We start from the raw sequence: 19,961 nt of genomic DNA, 5'->3' as shown, positions 1-19,961 counted from the left end.
GATCCTCTGCACTGTATCCCAACCTCACATTTTTCTGGATAAAAGATCTCACTACATTGTCACCTTATCCCTTGCCAGGAACAGCACCATTCTACCCCAGCAGCTTGCAAGGACATATGTGGAGGGAAGGACCACCTGGAGACTCAGTCTGAGATGCAAAAATCTTTATTGAGTTTAAAGAGGGAATCAAGGTTTTTACAAGCACAGGCCCTCAGTGCAGGGATCTGGAGGGACAAGCAAGACACTTCACCTCTTGGCCATGGTGAAGTCCATGCAGGGCATCCATTTGCCTTGCCTGTAGAACACAGGCTGGCTTGGAGGAGCCTTGCAGCCCAGGGAAGCAGAAGGACACAATGAAAATAGAGACAAGGAGAAATGTAGGAAAGACATAGGGCATGCTTTCGGAGTGCCTGAGCTGGGCCCTTCCTTCCAGCATTTTCAGGAGGAACTAAAGATGGTCAGTTCCTCTGAAAAAAATGACCTGAAGATTCTTCCTTTGTCCAGCACCATGCCTGGAGATCCTGGGGACACTTCCCAAGACCTATATATGCCCATGAACCATTAGCAGGGGAGACCCCTCCTTCCACCATAGCGCCTGGTGATGGAGGAGATGTCAAAGCCCCCAGAGTTGATGGGCACTCCGTCAGAGCTGAGGATGTTGCCAACAGCAGCTGAGGTAGACGATCCCACCACGGTGTTCTGTGGGAAGGAGCTGAGGATGGGGCCAGGCAGGGTCACCACCACAGCAGGAGGCTCAATCACAACAGTGGAGTCCTGGCACTGCCTGACACAGCACTCATTGCAGCTGTTGGCCAGCGGGGTGGGACCACAGGGCTGGCAGGGGCGACACTGGGTGTTGCAGGACATGTCTTGAGGCCACAGGTACACCTGGCAGAGAGAGCAGAGAGAAAACAGAGCACAAGGCTGGGTGGGTTATCCCATCACAAAAGAGCCAAGACCATCGTGAGTGGGAAGCTGGAGACTGGGCCAGGAGCCCTGCAAAGAGCAGCCTGACTCAGGAAGTTCTCTCCCAGCTCATAAACCAAAAGGCACCACTGACACCAGCCTCTCTCTATGCCAGCCTCCTCCCCACTTTCCTCTCTCATGACCAAATGCTCCAATCCCCAAATATGAGAAAGCCAATTTGAGATGTCCACCATGTGGAGATCTCACTTTGGAAGAGAAAGAGAAAGGGCTTCAGACTCACCTGGTTCCCAAGCTGAAGGAAGCAAGAGAAGTGGATGAGAGAGCAGAGACTTGGGCTGCCTTTTATACCTGCCCTTCACTGCCACAGGACCAGGGGCAGTCTTTGCAGAGGTAACAATTTCCCAGCAAGCTCATCTTGAATGCAAACCAGCACACCTAATGATATGGGCTGTGCTTTTATTTCCTGCATTGCTGCCTTTTCATTTCCAGGTTTGTTCCATGCTCGTTCCCCAATGAAGGCTTCTTCTGATCCTTGGGATTAAAGGCCCCAGGATTTCTAAGGGAGGAATGCAGCAGTGCAGGCAGAAGACTCAGTTTATGTACTGCAAGGGCCCAGACCAGGCAAGTGATATTACAGTCAGTATAACTCTGGTGGGACTGTTTGATTTCCAGCAATCCTCAGCTGGCTGCCCAAGGACTCCTGTGCATGAAGATATGTCCTATCCTTCTCTTTCCCTCACTTTGGTCACTTCTTCTCTCCCCATGTCCATGGACTCTGCAACTGGTTTTGGCCCCAACCTGCCTAACTTTGCTATGAGGAGAAAATTCTAGCCTGTTTTAACTCATCCCCTCTTTGTGCAGCACAGAAAATATCATGGGCTTGTCTGGCTCCTTGTCCTTCCTCACAATGCTCCAACCCTGCTGCAGTTGTCCCCAGGTGTCCTCAGCAGAGTTCACAGTGTGTTGTGCTCCTGCAACCTTGACTATCTACAGGATAGAGAGGTGGGCCCATATAATCCTCATGAAGCACAAGAAGGCCAGATGTAAGGTCCTGAATTTGGGTTTGGTCATTCCCAAGGATGGACACAGACTGGGTAATAACAAACTGAGAGCAGCCCAGCCAAGAAGGACTTGGGTGTACTGGTGAATGAGAGGCTGGACATGACCTGCAATGTTCACATGCAGCCCTGGAATTTTATCCCAGGATTGTATTACATCAAAAGGAGAGTGACCACGAGGTACAGAGAAGTGGTTCTCCCCCAATACTCTGCTCTTGTGAGATCCCAGCTGGGGTGAGATCCAGTTCTGGGGCCCCCAATGCGAAGGTGCTGAAGCAGGTCCAGAAGAGGCCACAAAGATGCTCAGAGGGCTGCAGCCCTTCTGCAGTGGAGACAGGGCTGGGAGAGATGAATGTGTTTAGCCTGAAGGTGGTTCTGGGGATACCTTAAATCACATTCCAGTGCCCAAAGAGGATCCAAGAGAGATGAAGAGGGACTTTTTTACAAGGGCATGGAGTGGGAGGACAAGGGGGAATGGCTTCCCACTAAAACAGGATAGATTCATACTAGTTACTGAGAAAAAATTCTTGCCTCTGAGGGTGGTGAGGCCCTGGCACAGATTGTCCAGAGAAGCTATGGCTGCTGTATTCCTGGAAGGGGATGCTGTGGTACTGTGAAGCACATACTCATGTGACTTTCACAGTTGCTTCTAGATCCAGGGATTTTGATGATGAAAACAGCCCAAGAAACCTGACTTGGGGCAAATCTATTGGAAGCTACACCATTAAAAATTGAAACCACCCTAGTCAATGTTCTCTGCTTAAGATAGGATTGGAATTCTCAGAACAAGTAGCCTACTGGCTCTTCTTCCTGTTTCATCTCCATGGGCCTCCACTGATGACCACAGCTGGAGAATTGTGCCTTTGGTAGGAGGCACAATTGTTCTTATGGTTTTGCCACTGTGATCACAGAAGCCCAAGATGGGAAGGGCTCTTCCTTACCCTGCATCAGCAAGTGGAAAACAGTCATCAGCCAGACTCTGGACAAGATTCTTCCTACACTCATCCACTGCCAGAGAGTGGTCCCACTCTTTTTAATGTCTCTCCTTCTTTTTGGGGAAATCACCAGTGCTGGAGAGAACTCCCATGTTCTCAAGTCCATGCCAGTTTCTCTGTCCAACAGCTGGTAACAGCTCAGTGATCTCCTTTCCTCCCATGAGCTAAAGGAAGGGTTCTGGGGACCTACTTTCAGGTAACCCAACTACAGCAATTATGGAAACTCAGCTCAAGGGTGCTGAGTTTCCAGATGGATCCCACCCTTTGAATTGGAATATGTTGCTCATGAAGTATCATCCCCTTCACTTTAGCAATCTTAGGGTACTCATTTGTTTTTCTGCTGCTGTTCCAGGATAGCCTGCCTCTCCCAAGTGACAAGGGCCTGCTCTGACAGCCCTGTGTGAAGCTTTGCATGCCCCTGTTTATCTCAGAGGTCTCTGAGTAGTGTTGATGAGGAATTCACAGCAGGTCTGTGTCCTGTACTCTGCTGTGTCTTGGATTTCTTGGACATTTTTGGTCCTGCTTTTTGTTGCTTTCCAGGACTATAGAGGGCTTCAGCACTCCAGATATACAATTCTCTCCAAAATGCATCATTTCTAGGCAGAAAAGACAAGCAGTGATGTCTCTCTGAGGATAAATCCAGTCTCAGACTCTTTCTGCTGTCCCAAGCATTTTCCCAAATGCCACTGAAAAAGAGCACAGCTGACAAAAGGTGGGAATCAGCCTGTGCCCTGGGCAATGGTGTCTGGGCCTGGATACAGGACGAAATGCCAAGTGTCCAGGTGGATGCAGGAGGTTTGTGAATCTCCTCCTGAAATGCCATTGCTTCTAGAAGGGAGAAGTAGATGTTCAGTTCAGACTCAATCTTCAAAATTAATCCCACACTCTCCATAAAGGTGTGTCTACCATGTTCATGTCTCCTCATTATGAAGTGGTTACATGGACTATCTTCAGTGTCAGTGTGCAAAAAGAAAAGCTTTGAGAAGGTGATTAATCTGTTCTGAAATGAAAATTGGGAGGGGAAAATCAAGTGCTGTTTGGAAGTGCTAATATCTTCCTAGTGAGTGTAAAGGGAGATTTGCTTCCTAACCTGCCTTCCACAGCTCTGCACTTTGAGTGCTTTGCCAATCACATTAAAGTTTTTCCACAACAAAGCCCAAAATGGGTGGAACAATGTACTGCCAAAAATTATGTGGGGTTTTAGATGTGGAAATGCCCTGACACATTTAGTATGAAGCACACTATTTTGCATAATTTTAATTAAAAATAAGAGAGTAGATTCAGATACTAAGGAGAGGAAAGAAAAGGAATTATGCAAATTTTGTTTGCAGTCTTATGCTAGGAATAATGGCTATAGGTAGAAATATCAGACATTGCCAAATTTTATCTTGAATCAGAGTATGATTTGATTAAATAGCTACAAGAATGTGACACAGATTCATCACAAAACATCAGACTAAATGGAGAAACGCATGTCTACTTCCTAAAGCAATGTTTCCTAAAATTGCTGGGATTTCTGTAGGAGATTGAGACAAACCCTGACAAAATGAAGCACTTGGCAAACTGGGGTAGAAACCTGTGGGAGTACCACTCCTCCAGCTCTGCTACAGAACCATTTATGGACAGGGTTTGTGACCCTTTCCAAGCATGGCACTTTAAAGGACTGGGAGGCATTCTGAATTCACAGGGAATGAGCAGAGGGTGGTGGAAGCAGCTGAACTGAGGCTCAGCCCAGCCCGAGATGGCTGTAAGGTGATATTAACTCACTGGAATTGGTGGCTTCTCACTGCCCCTACATTTCAGTGGGGTTCAGGGGGGCAGAATTTATGGGAGGGCAGGGATGAATCTGTTTGTTCAACTGATGCCCTGTGAAAAGTCACTTCACTTTTTCTGGAAAGCCCGTCCCAGAGCGAGCTTCACCTCTTTGTTTCTGAGCGTGTAAATGAAGGGGTTCAACAAAGGAGTTACCACTGTGTTAAAGGTATTCACAATTTTGTTCAGGTTCAGGGAGTTCTGGGCTGATGGCTTGACATACAGGAACATGGTGGAGCCATACCAGATTGTGACAACACTGAGATGGGCAGAGCACGTGGAAAAGGCCTTTTTCCGACCATGGGCTGACTGGATCCGCAGGATGGAAGAGATGATGTACACATAGGAGACTAGAGTGACCACACAGGAGGCCACCACAACAATTATGGAGATGAGGAAGGTTGCCAGCTCCACAGGCCTTGTATCACTGCAGGAGAGGGCAAGGCAAGAATCTATATCACAGAGAAAATGATTGATGACATCTGGCCCACAGAAAGTCAGCCTGGATGTCAGAAAGGCCAGCAGGGAAATGGCCAAAAAGCCTCCCAGCCAGGAGCTGAGTGCCAGCCGAACAGAGAGGACACTGTTCATGAGGGAATTGTACCTCAGGGGGTAGCATATGGCCAAGTAGCGGTCATAGGCCATGACAGACAGGAGAAAACACTCAGTGGAGCCTAGAGAGAGAAGAAAGAACAACTGGAGGATGCAGACACTGAAGGAGATGGTCTGACTGGTCCCCAGCATGACTCCTATGGCTTTGGGAACAACACCAGTAGTGTACCAGATCTCCAGAAAGGAGAGATTACAAAGGAAAAAGTACATTGGGGTGTGTAGGTTGCTGCTTATCCACACAAGGGCTATGACAGATGCATTGCCTATTACTGTCAGGGTGTACATCAGTGCAAATACCACCACAAAGGAGACTCGGAATTGCCATGTGCCTGGGAAGCCAAGCAGGATGAATTCCTCCACACTTGTTCCATTTACCATGTCCTTCCAAATGCTGAGGTCCGTCTGCAAAGAAAGAAAAGTTTCTGTGAAAGCTTGCATGCTTGTGCTGGTCCTTCAGATGCTACAAGTAGTGAGAAAAATCACCATCCCCAAAAATGCAGTTGGAGCACAGCATGGGAAAATGGTATTTATCAAATGTTAAAATTGTCAGAGAAATCCTTCCCTGATGAAACACTTTTGGACAACTAGATCTAACCCCAAAAATCAGGCGTACCCCAACAAATGAACACTTGGGGAACTATTTATCAGATGGTGCACTTCCTTTTCAGCATGGGGAATATAGTCACTTCTGTGAGATGAAAATCCCACTTAGGAAACTATGGCCAACAGGCTGAGGCACTCCAGCTAGGGGAAAAGCTGTTGCAAGTAGGAAGGGAATAACGTAACCTGTAGTCTCTAAAGCAGGCAATACTGAGGTGTGATATCAGCAAATGAAGCTGAGGAATACAAATACTGTCATGATAATGTGACACTGCAAGAGATTTTCCCACCTCTTTTATGTCAGTTTTTTACAAGGGATTGAGACTGAGCCTCAGTCACACAGGGCAGCAGGTTAGTATGACAGTCACTACTAAAGGTTTCCTGTATTTGCTTTTTTATTTCCTCCAATCCTCAAACAGGAAGCTTTTGCAAATACCTCAATTTCCCTCACTGATGTCTGCTTCTTAGCATACCTACTAGGGGTACAATTTACGTCTTTGCAATTTTGTCATCTCAGAGTCAGGGGAAGGATTTCTGCTTACCAAGCTGAAATATCTACGGTGAAGTACTCCTATCTTAGCTCCTCAGCTTACCCCTCCTTCTTTCTTCACAGACAGAGAAAAAGCATGAGGGAGACATGGCTCATTTTATCTCATAAACATGGCTAAAAGCCCTCTAAAAGTGCCAGGTTGTCTCTGAGGTCTAAGGCAGGAGTCTAGTAAGTACCTGGATGTTAGACATCTCAACTTGGGCAGAGATATTCAGCCTCAGGGACTGAAGGCAAAATCCTCTGAGTTGAATCTCATTAAAGGTAGCTCTGCTGAACTGTTCCTGCAAACAAGGGAGAATTCTTGAGCACTTCTCTAGAGAGAACATATCTTCAGGTGGATGTGGAAGACAGACGGACTAAATCACCATCTGAATCATTTATTTTCCTCCTATCTTCCTCCACAGCAATATATACCAAAAATCTCAAGTATTTAAAGAGTAAAGAAATCTCCCTTAAATTAACTCTCAAACATGCAAGGCATTGGAAGTCTGTACTATAGGTCTTGGGCAGGCTTCACTCACCAGATTTGCCAGTTGAAATGATCCAAATGACATTTTTTCATGCACCGTCCTCCCAAGGTAGCCATGGTCCCCTTGGCTAATGGAGAGCATTGGAAAGAGGTAGCTTTATTGAGGGGAACTCTGGATTCAGGTGCAGGTGTGTGGATGAGCAGCTCTCCCCTTGCTGACTCACTTCAAGCTGATGGCAACTGCCTGACCTTGTTTCCTCTCCATCCAGTAGGATCTGACAGCTTCCAATCCTGATTTTTTCCCTCTCACAGCCACCACTGTAATTCCACTAAAGGGAGCTTTGTGTGCACACACAAAGTGTAAAATCTCTTCAGCTTAGCTTAATATAGTGAGATCATACACCAGAGAGTCGCCAGCATCATTACCATAAGAACATCCCCACACCCACCTCATTAACACAATGAAGCTCCAGCTGGCCACACCTAGGAGACTGTTTTCTGTTTTCCCTCTGGTGTGCTCCAGGGAGTTTAACCTCTGTGAGGTCTAATGAGCTTGTCAGAGACGAATAGTACTCTCTCTTCACACAGGCCAATTAAAGAACAGCAATACAATTCCCTAAGTAGCTGCTAGGCTGGGTGTTTGCCTCCTGCCTGCAGCTGTGGTATGAGAACCTTGTCAGGAACTCAGCTGCCATGGAGATTTCTGAAATAGTCATGTTCCAAGAGACTGGAAGTGTCAAGTATTTGGTGCTGGATACTCAGGTGGCCCTGAAACCTCCAGGGTGGGAAGTAACTAAAGGAAACTATGGGCATATGAATACAGAGTAATGTAAGGGATTCACCTGCCTCATTTCAGAGCCTCTAAATGCAGTTAAGGCCTCTGTCTTCGGTTTTAACTGAAGTGAGTTAACTAAGTGAAGTTTAGCTGAAGAACTAAGTAAAGATCTAAGTTCAAAATCAGACAATACATTAGTAAAGAAAAATTTATTTTCCCTGACTCCAGAAAAGGGATCTTCTATTGAGGTACACATCTTTGCTCTGTTCATCATCAGCTGAGAGAAATAGGCACCCTCAAGCCTTAGTTCAGCTTTTACAAAAAATTATTTCTTACAGATCAGGCAATACAGGCCTTATAGACACCTATTTCTCTTTTGTTGATACTCAAGACAAACTAGTCAGCTGGCTTAGACCATACACACACAAAAACACACTCACTTCTTATCCTCTGTCAAGATGTCTTATCCTCTAGACATCTTGAGTTAGATTCACCTCCAGAGAGAGTCTGTCTACACTGTCCAGGACCACCACACAGGTGTTGGACTTGACAGAGACATTTCCTGCAAGTCCTGTGTCCCAGGATTCAGTGTGGTTGAGAGAAAACTGACCTGTACTTGGTGTGAGGTGGAGATGCAGCTAATGTGAGTAAAGTGCTCAGCTTGAGCCTCTTTGCTGACCATGAAGCCATCTCCCTGCTATCTATCTGTGCTATCCATGGAAATGGATGTGGGGTTTAGCCATGGAATGGAGGTGTTGGAGCCTGTGGGTTCACTTGTGATCACTTAATGAAGCAATCCATGCACACATTAGCAGGTATACATGCCCTGCTTGTCCTAGTTGGGGAGTTCAGAGGCCACCACTGGTCAGCTGCAGGGTTTGTGTCTCCAGGAATGATTCATGCCATTGCCTGTGCACATCTGCTTTGGGATGGGGTAAGTTCCCTGGGTGACCTGATGTCCCATCACTGACTGTGGGAGGACTCTAGAGAGTCTGCTAGACCTGGTCCCGAGGATGGGTTATACTCCCCATCTGCAGGACATGCTCTGAGACCAAGGAATCATATCTGAGCAGAAATGTTGGAAGGCTGAGCCTGATCCCTGATGTCTGTGGAGACGTCAGGGATGTCTTACTCAGCTCCAAGGGATAGTACCTGAATGGGCCCCACTTCTGTTTCCCACCCTCCCCTTCCTCTGGGAATAACCAACGGTCCACTTGTGTCCCCACCTTTTCCTCCACCACCCATGGCAATGCCTTTTGGTCTCAGCAACTTGAGACAAGGACACCAAAAAAGGATTACATGGAGGCTGAGGGTAAGATGCAGAAAGCTTTATTGTCATTGAAGTGGGAAATTAACTCCCTTATAGAGGAGGCTACTGGTGGTGGCGATGAGAGACCACATACAACTGCAGAAAGTCTGTGACCACTTTGGCACAGACACTGGAGAGCCACTGGAGAGCCAACGAGGCATCCATCTGCCTGCCCCACAGTGGGCAGGGGTTAGCAGATCCCCCAGAGAGGCTCTGAAAGTCTTACAATCCAGAAGTATGGAAGACAAGAGAGAGGTGGGATAGAGAGTAAGACAGGAAAGCAAACACTGGCCATGGTTTCAGAGAGCCCCACCTGCCTTCCTGCAGAAGGGCAGCATTGGTTGCTCAGCACCTCTGAATTCAATGGCCAGGAGCTGTGTCCTCAGTCCAGCATCAGCTTCTGGGTTCCTGGGGATCCTTGTGAGGGCTGCACCAGTGGTTTAGCAGGGACGACATCTGTTGCCACCATAGCGGTTGGTGATGCAGGAGAGGTCAAAGCCCCCAGAGTTGATGGGCACTCCATCACAGCTGAGGATGTTGCCAACAGCAGCGGAGGTGGAGGAACCCACCACGGTGTTCTGTGGGAAGGAGCTGAGGATGGGGCCAGGCAGGGTCACCACCACGGGCGAGGGCTGGATGGCCACGGTGGAGTCCTGGCACTGCCTGACACAGCACTCATTGCAGCTGCTGCCCAGTGGGGTGGGGCCACAGGGCTGGCAGGGACGGCACTGGGTGTTGCAGGACATGTCTTGAGGCTGCAGATGCACCTGGACAGAGGGAAGGGAGGAAGCAGAGCACAGGCACAGGTGAGGAGCCATCAGCCATGAGTCTATCATCCCACTGCAAGAATTGCAATGGTAGCTGCTTAAGCCAGAAGGAAGAAACTGGGCAGTGAGAGAAAGGGGTTTTCAGCCTTGCAGTACTGCTGTCACCTTATTTCTTCAATAAGTAGCTCCCTCAGCCAAATCCTTGACACTGTCTAAGTCAGAACTTAGTTCTTCTCTGACCCCCCCAGCAGCAGCACTAAGACCTCTCACAGGCTATAGGAACCCACTTCACCAGAAAAGGACAGGGGAAAGAGCTTCAGACTCACCTGGGTCCCAAGGAGAAGGAGGCAGGAGAAGTGGATGAGAGAGCATGAAGTTGGGCTGCCTTTTATGGTTGCTCTGAGTTGCCCCAGGCCCATAGGTGGCTTCTATGAAAGTGGTAATTTCCTAAGGTGCTCATGATGTATGGAAAACATCCCAGCTAATGACATGGGCTGGGTGCTTGTTTTCCGTGTTGCCACCTTTTCATTTCCTGGCTTATGTCATAGACATTTCTTCATGGAAGTTTCTTCTGAGTGCTGAGATTGAGGCGCCTCAGGATTTCCAGGGCAGGAATGTGTCAGTGTCTGCAGAATCTTCTGCTCAAGTGCTGGGTGGGTGCAGTGCAGGGAAGTGAGGTTGGCCTGGAGCTCACTGGCCTGAGGCCTTGTTGATTGGAAGGGACCCAGCTGCTCCCAGCACTTCAACACTTGACTGGTCACCCAAGGATATGCCATGATACCATTGCAAAATTATATACCATGTCTCTTTCCTCCATGCCTCCCAACTTGCTCCAGTGTTTGTGTTCAGAATCTCAGGTATTTGGGCTGCACTGTTTGGTTTCATTTTCTTGCTCCTAAAGCTCTCCTTATGTCCTTCCAATAGCTTCAAGGAGGAAGAATCCTCAAGTCATCTGGGCAATGTGAGCCAGTGCTTGGTCACCCTCAACAATAAGAAGGTTTTTCCTATGTTTCACACAGAGCTCCCAGTGTTCCAGCCTGAGCTTGTAGCTTGTCACTGGGCACCTCAGAGAAGTGCCTGGCTCTGTTTGCCTTGCACCCTCTGGATTTGGGTTGTATGGCAAGGTTTTGGTTGTGGGGGAGCAAACACCAGATGGCTTTAAGACTGATCCACCACTGGCCAAGGCTGAGCTCATCAGCGATGATGGAAGCGCCTCTGGGATAACATGTTTGGGAAGGGTGAAAACACCTACCATGGAACAGCAGCCAGAAGAGAGGTGAGAGATGTGAGAGAAACAACCCTGCAGACACTCAGTGAAGAGGGGAGGTAGGTGTTCCAGGTGACCCCAGAAAAGCTCATGCTGGATCAGGCTCTGTCAGGACCTGTGGCCGTGTGAGTGATGGGCTGGTGGTAGCACAGGTTTGCAGGAAGGACTTGTGAAGAACTGTAGCCCATGTGAAGAACTCACATTGGAGAAGTTTATGGACAACTGTTGCCCATGGGAGTGAGCCCATGCTGGCATAGGGGAAGAGTGTAAGAGTTCCTTCTCCTAAGGACGAAAGAACTGCAGAGACATATGTTGAACTGACCACAGCTCCCATTCCCTGTTCCTTTGGAGGGGAGAAAATCAGGACTAAAATTGAGCCAGAGAAGGGAGGGGTGGGGGAGAAGGTGGTTTTAGATTTTATGTTTATTTCTCATTACTCTACTCTGACTGGATTGCAATAAATCAAATTAATTTCCCCAATCTGAGTTAGTTTTTCCCATGAGGGTAATTGGTGAGTGTTCTTTCCTGTCCTTATCTAGAACCAGGAGCCTCTTATATTTTCTCTCCTCTTGTCAAGATGAAAAACGAGGGATGGGACCACCATGTTATTTAAGATGATTTATTGCTCAAGTAAGCTCGATAACGTATCAGTCTCAAAGGCATGAGATTTAGAGAGGAGCAACAAGTCAGCCATAGCTCAAGGTAATCACAGGATTCTTCTTCACACAGCAATATATAACATTTTGGTCCAATAGACAGCTGACACAAAACTTGTTTCTACTTATTAGCCCATCAGCTTTGCTTAATTTAGCTGCACTGCGTCTGTCTCTTAGCCAATACACTGACAGGTCACGTACTCATACACACACCTCTATTACAGCTTCTAGATCCCTGCCTACTCTCTAAGTCACATTATTGCAGCTCAAACCTCACACTATTTTACCTAATATTTCTTATTTACTCAGGACATATTCTTACTTATAACTATAGGAACATAAGTTCATAATTTTTCTATTAAATGTTTGTGTACCTTTATCATTACATTAACCCAAGCTCTTTCTAAGGCTGCAGACTGAACCCTTCAGCATCTGTGGAAGTCTCTATTTTTCCATTTCCCATATCCTCTGTCCAGCTGAGGAGGGGGAGTGATGGAACAGCTTTGGTGGGCATCTGGCATCCAGCCAGTGTCAAAGCACCATACCCTGCTTTCAGGTGTTTGTCTATGTTGGTAAAATTCATCTAAGCCTTTTCTTCTCTGCAATGAAGAGTCCCGGCTCTCTCAGCCTTTCCTTATAGGAGAGATGCTCCTGTAAGAGAGTTCATTCATCCTCTTTTTGTCCCTTCATTGGATTCTCTCCAGCACTTCCACAGCCCTCGTGTACTGGGGAGTTTATAACAGGAACCACTACTCCAGGAGCACCCTCACCAGTGTTGAATAGAGAAGAACAGTCCTCTTCCTGGACCTTCCACTACTGCCCAGAACACTGCTGGCTTTCTTTGAGGCAAGATTGCTGGCTCATTGTCAACTCAGTGTCCAGCAGCAGGACAACCCAGGTCTTCTTCTGCAAAAGGGCTTTACAGCTGAGGGATGCTCAACACATACTGATGCACAGGGTTGTTTCTTCCCACATGCAGGACTTTGCCCTTCCCCATGCTGAACTGCAGGAGGTTCTTGTCAGGCCACTTTTTCAGCCTGTCAAAGTTCCTCTGAAAGGCAGCATCCACAGTATTGTAAGAATGATCAAGTGCTCCTAGTTAAACAGGAGCAGCACAAATGTATTTCTTCTTGAGAGAGCAATGGAAGTCTCTTATACAAGATGGTATTAAAGGGCCCTGTCTGCTTGATTTAGTCCTGTGTGCTTTTCAGTCTTGTGGCCCATTGAGCCTAAAACACTGAAGGACTCAAGTGTTACTATGGAAACCCATGATGATTGTCATATTTTCTGTCATGGGACAAAAACCAGGTTTTCTGGGAGTAATTGAAAGTGACTGATGAAGGCTGAGAAGTATCACATACAGCACCCAATAAAAGAAAAATCCCTAAACGTAGTGGCACATCCTGTAATGTGTACTGGTGAGACTGAAATATTCATAGAATCATGAATTCATAGGTTGGTTTAGGTGAGAAGGGACATTTAAAAGGTCATCCAATCCAACCCCTTCAACGATCAGGTGTGTGGAGAGGATAAGGAAATTGTATTAAAAAAAAAAAAAAACACAAAACTTTAAACTGTTTTTTTTTTTTTTTAATGTTCAATTAAAAAACACATTGGAGTGGGGTGAAGCAGCCTGACCTTGTCTGAGCTGAAAGACCACACACACACTTCCAGATGGGTTATAAGTTTTATTTGAAGAACACATTATGGAAAATTGGTGCAAGAGATGCTAGTCTGAATCTTCTGAAACAGATTTCGAGTAGCTGTGGTCATGGCAAAGATCCATCTACATATTTTTCAAAAGGCATCAGCATACAATAATCTTTCATCTGGATTGCTTTGAAGTTTGCAAATCTGTTCAAAAAGAAAACCATTTTCGCAGTGGCACAGGGAAAAGACACAGTGGTACCCATAGGCCATGGAGGAGGGATGTCACAGTACTTCCTCTGCGAAAAAATGTCGATAGAAATGTGCTTAAAAAGGCCATGACTCTTTCCAGAAAGGGAGCACTGTTCAGAGGGATGCCATAGGAGTCAAAACCTTGCAGAGTTTAGATGTGCCAAGAAAAGTACTGGTTGGTGGTCTCCAGGCTGTGGATGAGTATTCATCACCAGTCCTGAGGAAACATGGGCCTTAGTGAGACAATCGTTGAGGCAAGTGCCTAGAAATATGTCCTTGGTGTAGGATTCTACTGAGAAAATGCAAGAGATCTTATCTCAGACCTGTGTCTTAGAAAATTCTGCCCCTGAAGTATCTGTTGATTATTGCCCTACTCTGTTCTACAGATGTGCAGGAGGTCCCAGGAGGGCCAGATCTGGACAGGAGTGCCAGAGCCAGAGCTGGTGCTGAGGCTCAGGGCAAGGCCAGACTCAAGAGGGGCCCCTGTACAGGATCCATCCTGTGACTGCCATGGGTGGTGAAGGGGCCTGGCCAGCTCAGGAGAACAAGGGTAGCTCAGGCCAGACGCAGGCACTGAGAGGGCAGAGCTGGGACAGGCCTGGGCTGTCATAGTGCCCCTGGCAGGGACCAAGGCAGAGCTGAGCCCATGGTTGAATTGGGTCTAGGTGGTCTTGGTCCTGCTCCTCCCTGTCCTGGGGTTACCTGCTGACTCTGCTCTGACTCCCACAGACTCTGTCTGAGGTAGAAGTGCACTTGCGTCTGGGTTGTGACACCTGTGGGGCCTCAGGAAAGCTGCTCTGTCCTGGGGCAAGACCAGGCGGAACAAACCCTGTTGTGTGTGTTTTGCCACCACTCCCTGTTCCGGGGCTGGCTTCACCTGATGGGTGTTGGGTTCACAGGGATGGGGGACTCCAGCGTGGGGCCTGCTGTAGCTGATCCCACTGCTACCCTGGGAACACCTCAGGAGCACCGAGGAGCACAGGTGAGCCAGGACAGAGGCTGTGCTGCAGGGGGACAGGGCTGCATGGGGAAGTTGTCTCTGCTGCCCGTGACCCAGCACACTGCCCACAGCCCCTGGATCAGGTGATGGAGGAGAGGAGCAGTGGAGTAGGGAATGTAGGCCATTCCAAGGCTATTAGCCCATTTCTAATTCCTGCCATTCTTTGGCTTATGAGCCTTCTTGTCCTGCACAGCTTCACACAAAGCAAGAGGACTCTTCCCCAAGAACATGTGGAAATGCTGACCTCCTCAGGTCACGTCTTCCCACATGCCTGCAGTTCTCTTCTACGGAACAGCAGTTTTCTGGAGTCCTGATTGTATAATGTGCTTTAGGTCCAACTGGTATTTCTGAGACGAGACGCAGCCAGGCAAGGACTGACAGCCTTTGGCAGTGGAATAATTAGGGATGTCTCCCTTCATGGATGAAAGGCTGGATATGAATTGTAAATGTGCTCTTGCAGCCCAGAAAGCCAACTGCTTCCTGATTCTGCTCCTCTACACTGAGACCCCATCTCAAATACTGCCTCCAGCTTAGAGTCCTCAGCAGAGTAAGGACATGGACCTTTTGGAGCAAGCCTAGAGGAGACCACAAAAATTATCTGAGGTCAGGAGCACTTCTCTTATGAGGACAGGCTAAGACAATTGGGCTTGTTCAGTCTGGAGAAGACAAGGCTTTAAGGAGATTTTGTTGCAGTCTTTCAGTATGTAAAGAGGGCTTAAAATACATTTTTTAGCAGGGTTTGTTGTGATAGGGCAGGGGAAACAGTTTTAAACTAGAAGAGGGTAGATTCAGACTAACTATGAAGAAATTTTTTTACAAAGAGGATGGTAATACAGAGGAATATGTTGCCCAGAGAGAGTATAGAACCTTGTACCTGTTCTAGGTCAGGTTGTGTGGGGCTTTGAACCTGGTCTAGTGGACAGTGTCATTACTCATTGTAGGGAGATTGGACCAGAAGAAATTTAAAAGACCTTTCCAACCCAAAATTCTATGAAATTCTGTGACACCTCAGTGTGTGGAAGCACTGCTGGAAAGAAGAATCATTGCAATTTGTCTCACCCCCCAGTGCCTCTAGGAATGATGAAGGGTTTCCCTGTGCTCCTCAGCCAATGGCTTTTCTGCTCAACACTCAGTGCACAAATGAAAGACAACTAAAGGACACAGGCAAGGTTGCAGCAAGTTTTTAATGTACACAAAGGTGAAAATTAGGTCATTCTAAGTAGAGGCTCCAAGTATGAAGAGGAGCAGAAACAGCCAAGAATGTCTTCCCTCTCCTGCTCCTGTGGCAGAGTTATCACAGGGAATCTTTTGATTTGTCCAGCAACAGGACACAGTCCAGCATGCCCCTGCACAGTGGTTTCTGAGGTCCTCACAGCAGATTTTGAAGGAAGCACAAGAGAACAAAGGCAAGAGTGAGAAAGGATGAGAGTGAAAGAGAGGAGAGGTAGACGTTGGCCAAATTTTCAGAGATCCCAGTATCAGCTCCCTCAGGTTGATCTCTTCAAGTTTTCCCTGGCCAGGCAAATCAGTGATGATCGGCTACTGTTAAAACAATGACACAAAGGTTTGATCCTCTGTCCAGCTTCATATTCTGAGTTCCTTGGGGTCATTACCTGAGGACATTGACAGCAGCTTTAGCAGGGACAACATCTGTTGCCACCATAGTGCCTGGTGATGCAGGAGATGTCAAAGCCCCCAGAGTTGATGGGCACTCCCTGAGAGCTGAGGATGCTGCCAACAGCAGCCGAGGTGGAGGATCCCACGGCGGTGTTCTGTGGGAAGGAGCTGAGGATGGGGCCGGGCAGGGTCACCACCACGGGCGAGGGTTCGATGATGACGGTGGAGTCCTGGCACTGCCTGACACAGGGCTCGTTGCAGCTGCTGGCCAGCGGGGTGGGGCCGCAGGGCTGGCAGGGCTGGCACTTCTCTATGCAGGACATGTCTTGGGGCATGAGGAGCACCTGGAGAGAGGGCAGGGAAAAAGCAAAATATTAAGACACATGAGGAGCAGCCTGTAACCACATCAGGAGTCAAATAACATGCAGAGCCAGGAGGTGGATGCTCTGCAGAGATGTATGAGGGCTCGTTGGCCTCATCCTGCCAGAGCCTAAAAAGAATCACCAGCTCCTATGCAGCCACTGCCCACACTCCAAGTCCAAATAACAACTGATCACAGTCCCAGCCTCCCTGCACTTTGAACCTTCTCCCCTTTTCTCTCTCCCATGACAAATAACCCCAAAAGCCATCATAGAAGACAGCTGGAATCAGCTGAGAGGTCCATTGAGGTAAGCTCTCCTTTTAGACAAAGCAGAGGAGAAAGGGTTTCAGACTCACCTGACTCCCAAGGAGAAGGAGGCAAGAGAAGGGGATGAGAGCACAAAGAGCTGGGCTGGCTTTTATCATGGACCCTTACTTCCCCAGGCTGGTAGAAGTATCCCTTCTAGAGGTGATAATTTTCTGACAAATTCATCTTGAATGCAAAACATCCCATTTAATGCTGTGAGCTGTGGTTTGGCTTCTTAAATGGCTGTGTTTTCACTTCCTGCTTAATTTCTGGCACATTCCTCAATGAAGGCATCTTTTGCATGACAAGATGAGAGGCCCAAGCATTTCTGGATCAAAACACATGAGCGTCAGCACAGGACTCAAGCCAGATGCTGCAGGAGCCCATTAAAATCAAATTATGTCTGTCTGGGTCACTCCATTGGGATCTTAGGGGCCTTGTCTCAAAGAAGTGGCCTTGCTCCTGGGTATGACTGTATCTCACCAAACACAGAGCCCAGGACAATTCAGGTGTCTGGTTTTGCCTTCTCCTGTCACGCACCAGGGATGTGGAAAGGGAGAAAAAAAGTGGAAGGTTTTATTTAGCTGTCAGAAGGAAAGGCAAGTGACACAATAAAGGGGCTTCCAGAAGAACAAAGGTGACAAAAGGAAGAGTTAGGAAAATGTAGGACTGCTGCTGAATGAGACAAGGACCCTGGTGACACAGGATAGAGAAAAAGCTAAGGTGTTGAAGGCCTTTGCCTCAGTCCTTATTAGCAAGACTGGCCTTAAGGAATCCCATATGTAGACTGGGGGTAAAGTCAGGATCAGGGAACACACTGCCTTGATGGAAGGAGATCAGGTCAGTGAGTCCTTATCAAACTGCACATATTTAGGTCCTGTTGGAATGTGCACACAAGTCATAAGGGAATTGGCTCCTGTCATTGCCAGATTGTCTGGCCTACCAGGCCCAAAGAGTTGTGGCCATTGCTCCAAACCCCAGCTGGCAGACAACTCTGGGGTCTCTCAGAGATCAGCACTAGGACGACCAGTGTTGCATGTGACCATGAATGTCATGAATAGTGGATAGTGTCACTCTCCACAAGTTTGGAAGAGACACTGAACAACAAAGAACAGGCAGTGAATTGGCCTCTGCTGCCCAAGTTGTCCCCAGAAAATCCTGGAACCACTTGTGCAAAGGAAACAGGAGATACAGACTAGACTCTGGAAGTTCTCTGCAACAGGAGACTAGGCTATGAGCAGCTGCTGGAACATGGGACTCTCAGCCTCGTCACTGCCACCTGCAGAAAATCCTTGGCTGCTGTTTCCAGCCCCTGAGCAGGGAGAGTGCTCGGGGAAGCTGCTCCATCTCCTGGTTCAGGGCTCTCTTGCTCCCTCAGGCTGCAGCTGGCGCTGTGCCGGCTGATTCTCGCCGGGATGTCCTTGCTGGAGGAGGGGAAGGGTTCGTTTGCCGGAAGAGCCCGTGCGGAGCCCCTGAGTGCTCTGAGACCGGGCAAGAGCCCGAGAGCCGCCGGTGCAGGGCTCAGGCCCGGTGCGGAGCTGGGGGCGATGGAGAGAGAGTAGAGGAGAGAAAAGGAGGCGGCACAGTCAGAGCACAGGGCCGGGGCTGAGGGGACAGCGGTGCTCGGCGGGCAGAGCGGCGGGATGCGGCGGTGCCGGGGCGACGCGCTGGCTGCGCTGGCCGCGGTGCTGCTCGGTGAGCGGGGTCGGGATGGGGCGACCCTGCAGGTCCCTGGAAGTTATTGTCGTCTTTTGTCTTCTTCACCGACCTCTGCCTCATAACTGTGCTCGAGTCCATCGTTTCCTCTGCACCATTCCCTATTCCCTCAGAAAACTCATCCCTCTCTTCTTTGTCCAGTCATTGCTATACCTTCCTTTTCTCTGTGTCTTTTTGCATATTAGATGTAGTTATTATTCTTTTTATTATTATAAGTGGACATTTCCGTCCCTGCACATGCTGGCATCCTCTGCAAACTGCAGTCCTCATCTTCTCTGTATATTCCTGATTGCTTCTGCAGAATTTTGTTCTGGCAGAGGTGGGGAGAATGTAGGACTTGAAAGGACTTGTCCTTTCTTTTCTCCCCATCAGTAGCTTCAGGCACAGCCCAGGTACAGCAGGAGCCGTCTCTGGAGACCACCGAGGGCAGCGGCATCAACATTACCTGCTCACATCCCAAAAAACAGATGGGGGATTTCATCCATTTCTACCGTCAGCTCCCGGGCCGAGAACCCGAATTCCTCGCACTCATCGCTAGAGGAACCAAGGTTCTGCCGGACATCGCAGGAGAGCTCTGGGTGTCGGAGGACGGGCGCTCGAGCGCGCTGTGGCTCGGTTGGCCCCGGCGCGGGGACGCGGCCGTGTATTACTGCGCGCTGGGCGCACGGGCAGAGGGGCCGGGGCTGCGGCCGGGCACGAACCGCCGCGGGCGGGGCCGGGCGGGGCCGGGGGCACAGCGCCGGCCGCGGCCAGAAGGGGGCGCTGCCCCGAGCCCGCCGGGCCCCGCGCGGCTCCGCAGCTCCTTGGTGTGCCCCGAGCCCGCCCGCAGCGACCCCGCACAGCCCCGCACGGGCCCGGACACACGCCTGCCGCCTGCCCCCTAAGCTTACACACTCGCCTGGACACACGCCTGCCGCCTGCCCCCTAAGCTTACACACTCGCCTGGACACACACCTGCCGCCTGCCCCCTAAGCTTACACACTCGCCTGGACACACGCCTGCCGCCTGCCCCCTAAGCTTACACACTCGCCTGGACACACGCCTGCCGCCTGCCCCCTAAGCTTACACACTCGCCTGGACACACGCCTGCCGCCTGCCCCCTAAGCTTACACACTCGCCTGGACACACGCCTGCCGCCTGCCCCCTAAGCTTACACACTCGCCTGGACACACGCCTGCCGCCTGCCCCCTAAGCTTACACACTCGCCTGGACACACGCCTGCCGCCTGCCCCCTAAGCTTACACACTCGCCACACACGCCTGCCG

General features: G+C 49.1%; 3 protein-coding genes and 1 pseudogene across 3 annotated transcripts; all 4 read right to left on the bottom strand.

Annotated features, from left to right (window-relative positions):
• Positions 1-561: 561 nt before the first annotated feature.
• LOC131588736 (feather keratin Cos1-1/Cos1-3/Cos2-1-like) lies at positions 562-1,396 on the bottom strand (annotated as a pseudogene).
• A 3,465-nt stretch (positions 1,397-4,861) lies between these two features.
• LOC131588962 (olfactory receptor 6F1-like) lies at positions 4,862-5,782 on the bottom strand. The gene has a single exon (XM_058858047.1). It carries the CDS (start codon positions 5,780-5,782, stop codon positions 4,862-4,864), a length of 921 nt encoding a protein of 306 aa, XP_058714030.1.
• A 3,765-nt stretch (positions 5,783-9,547) lies between these two features.
• Positions 9,548-10,293, bottom strand: LOC131588929 (feather keratin Cos1-2-like). Its single transcript, XM_058858000.1, has 2 exons — positions 10,201-10,293; positions 9,548-9,874 (listed from the first exon to the last, which is right to left on the bottom strand). The coding sequence occupies exons 1-2, from the start codon at positions 10,291-10,293 to the stop codon at positions 9,548-9,550; spliced, it is 420 nt and encodes a 139-aa protein (XP_058713983.1).
• A 5,578-nt stretch (positions 10,294-15,871) lies between these two features.
• On the bottom strand, positions 15,872-17,138 carry LOC131588821 (feather keratin Cos1-1/Cos1-3/Cos2-1-like). Its single transcript, XM_058857813.1, has 2 exons — positions 17,031-17,138; positions 15,872-16,657 (listed from the first exon to the last, which is right to left on the bottom strand). Exons 1-2 carry the CDS (start codon positions 17,097-17,099, stop codon positions 16,331-16,333), a joined length of 396 nt encoding a protein of 131 aa, XP_058713796.1. The 5' UTR covers positions 17,100-17,138; the 3' UTR covers positions 15,872-16,330.
• Positions 17,139-19,961: the final 2,823 nt, after the last annotated feature.

The sequence above is a fragment of the Poecile atricapillus genome, chromosome 27 (genome assembly GCF_030490865.1).
Source record: "Poecile atricapillus isolate bPoeAtr1 chromosome 27, bPoeAtr1.hap1, whole genome shotgun sequence".
Taxonomy (NCBI): Eukaryota; Metazoa; Chordata; class Aves; order Passeriformes; family Paridae; genus Poecile; species Poecile atricapillus.
The sequence above is the reverse complement of the archived record's forward strand: the minus strand, read 5'-3'. Positions and strand labels throughout refer to the sequence as shown.

Excerpts from the sequence above, each read along its gene's own strand:
- LOC131588962 (XM_058858047.1), bottom strand. The coding sequence starts at position 5,782 with ATGGTAAATGGAACAAGTGTGGAGGAATTCATCCTGCTTGGCTTCCCA.
- LOC131588929 (XM_058858000.1), bottom strand. The coding sequence starts at position 10,293 with ATGGGCCTGGGGCAACTCAGAGCAACCATAAAAGGCAGCCCAACTTCA. Across the intron at positions 9,875-10,200 it reads TCCTTCTCCTTGGGACCCAG|GTGCATCTGCAGCCTCAAGA; the intron begins GTGAGTCTGAAG and ends CCCTCTGTCCAG.
- LOC131588821 (XM_058857813.1), bottom strand. The coding sequence starts at position 17,099 with ATGATAAAAGCCAGCCCAGCTCTTTGTGCTCTCATCCCCTTCTCTTGC. Across the intron at positions 16,658-17,030 it reads TCCTTCTCCTTGGGAGTCAG|GTGCTCCTCATGCCCCAAGA; the intron begins GTGAGTCTGAAA and ends CCCTCTCTCCAG.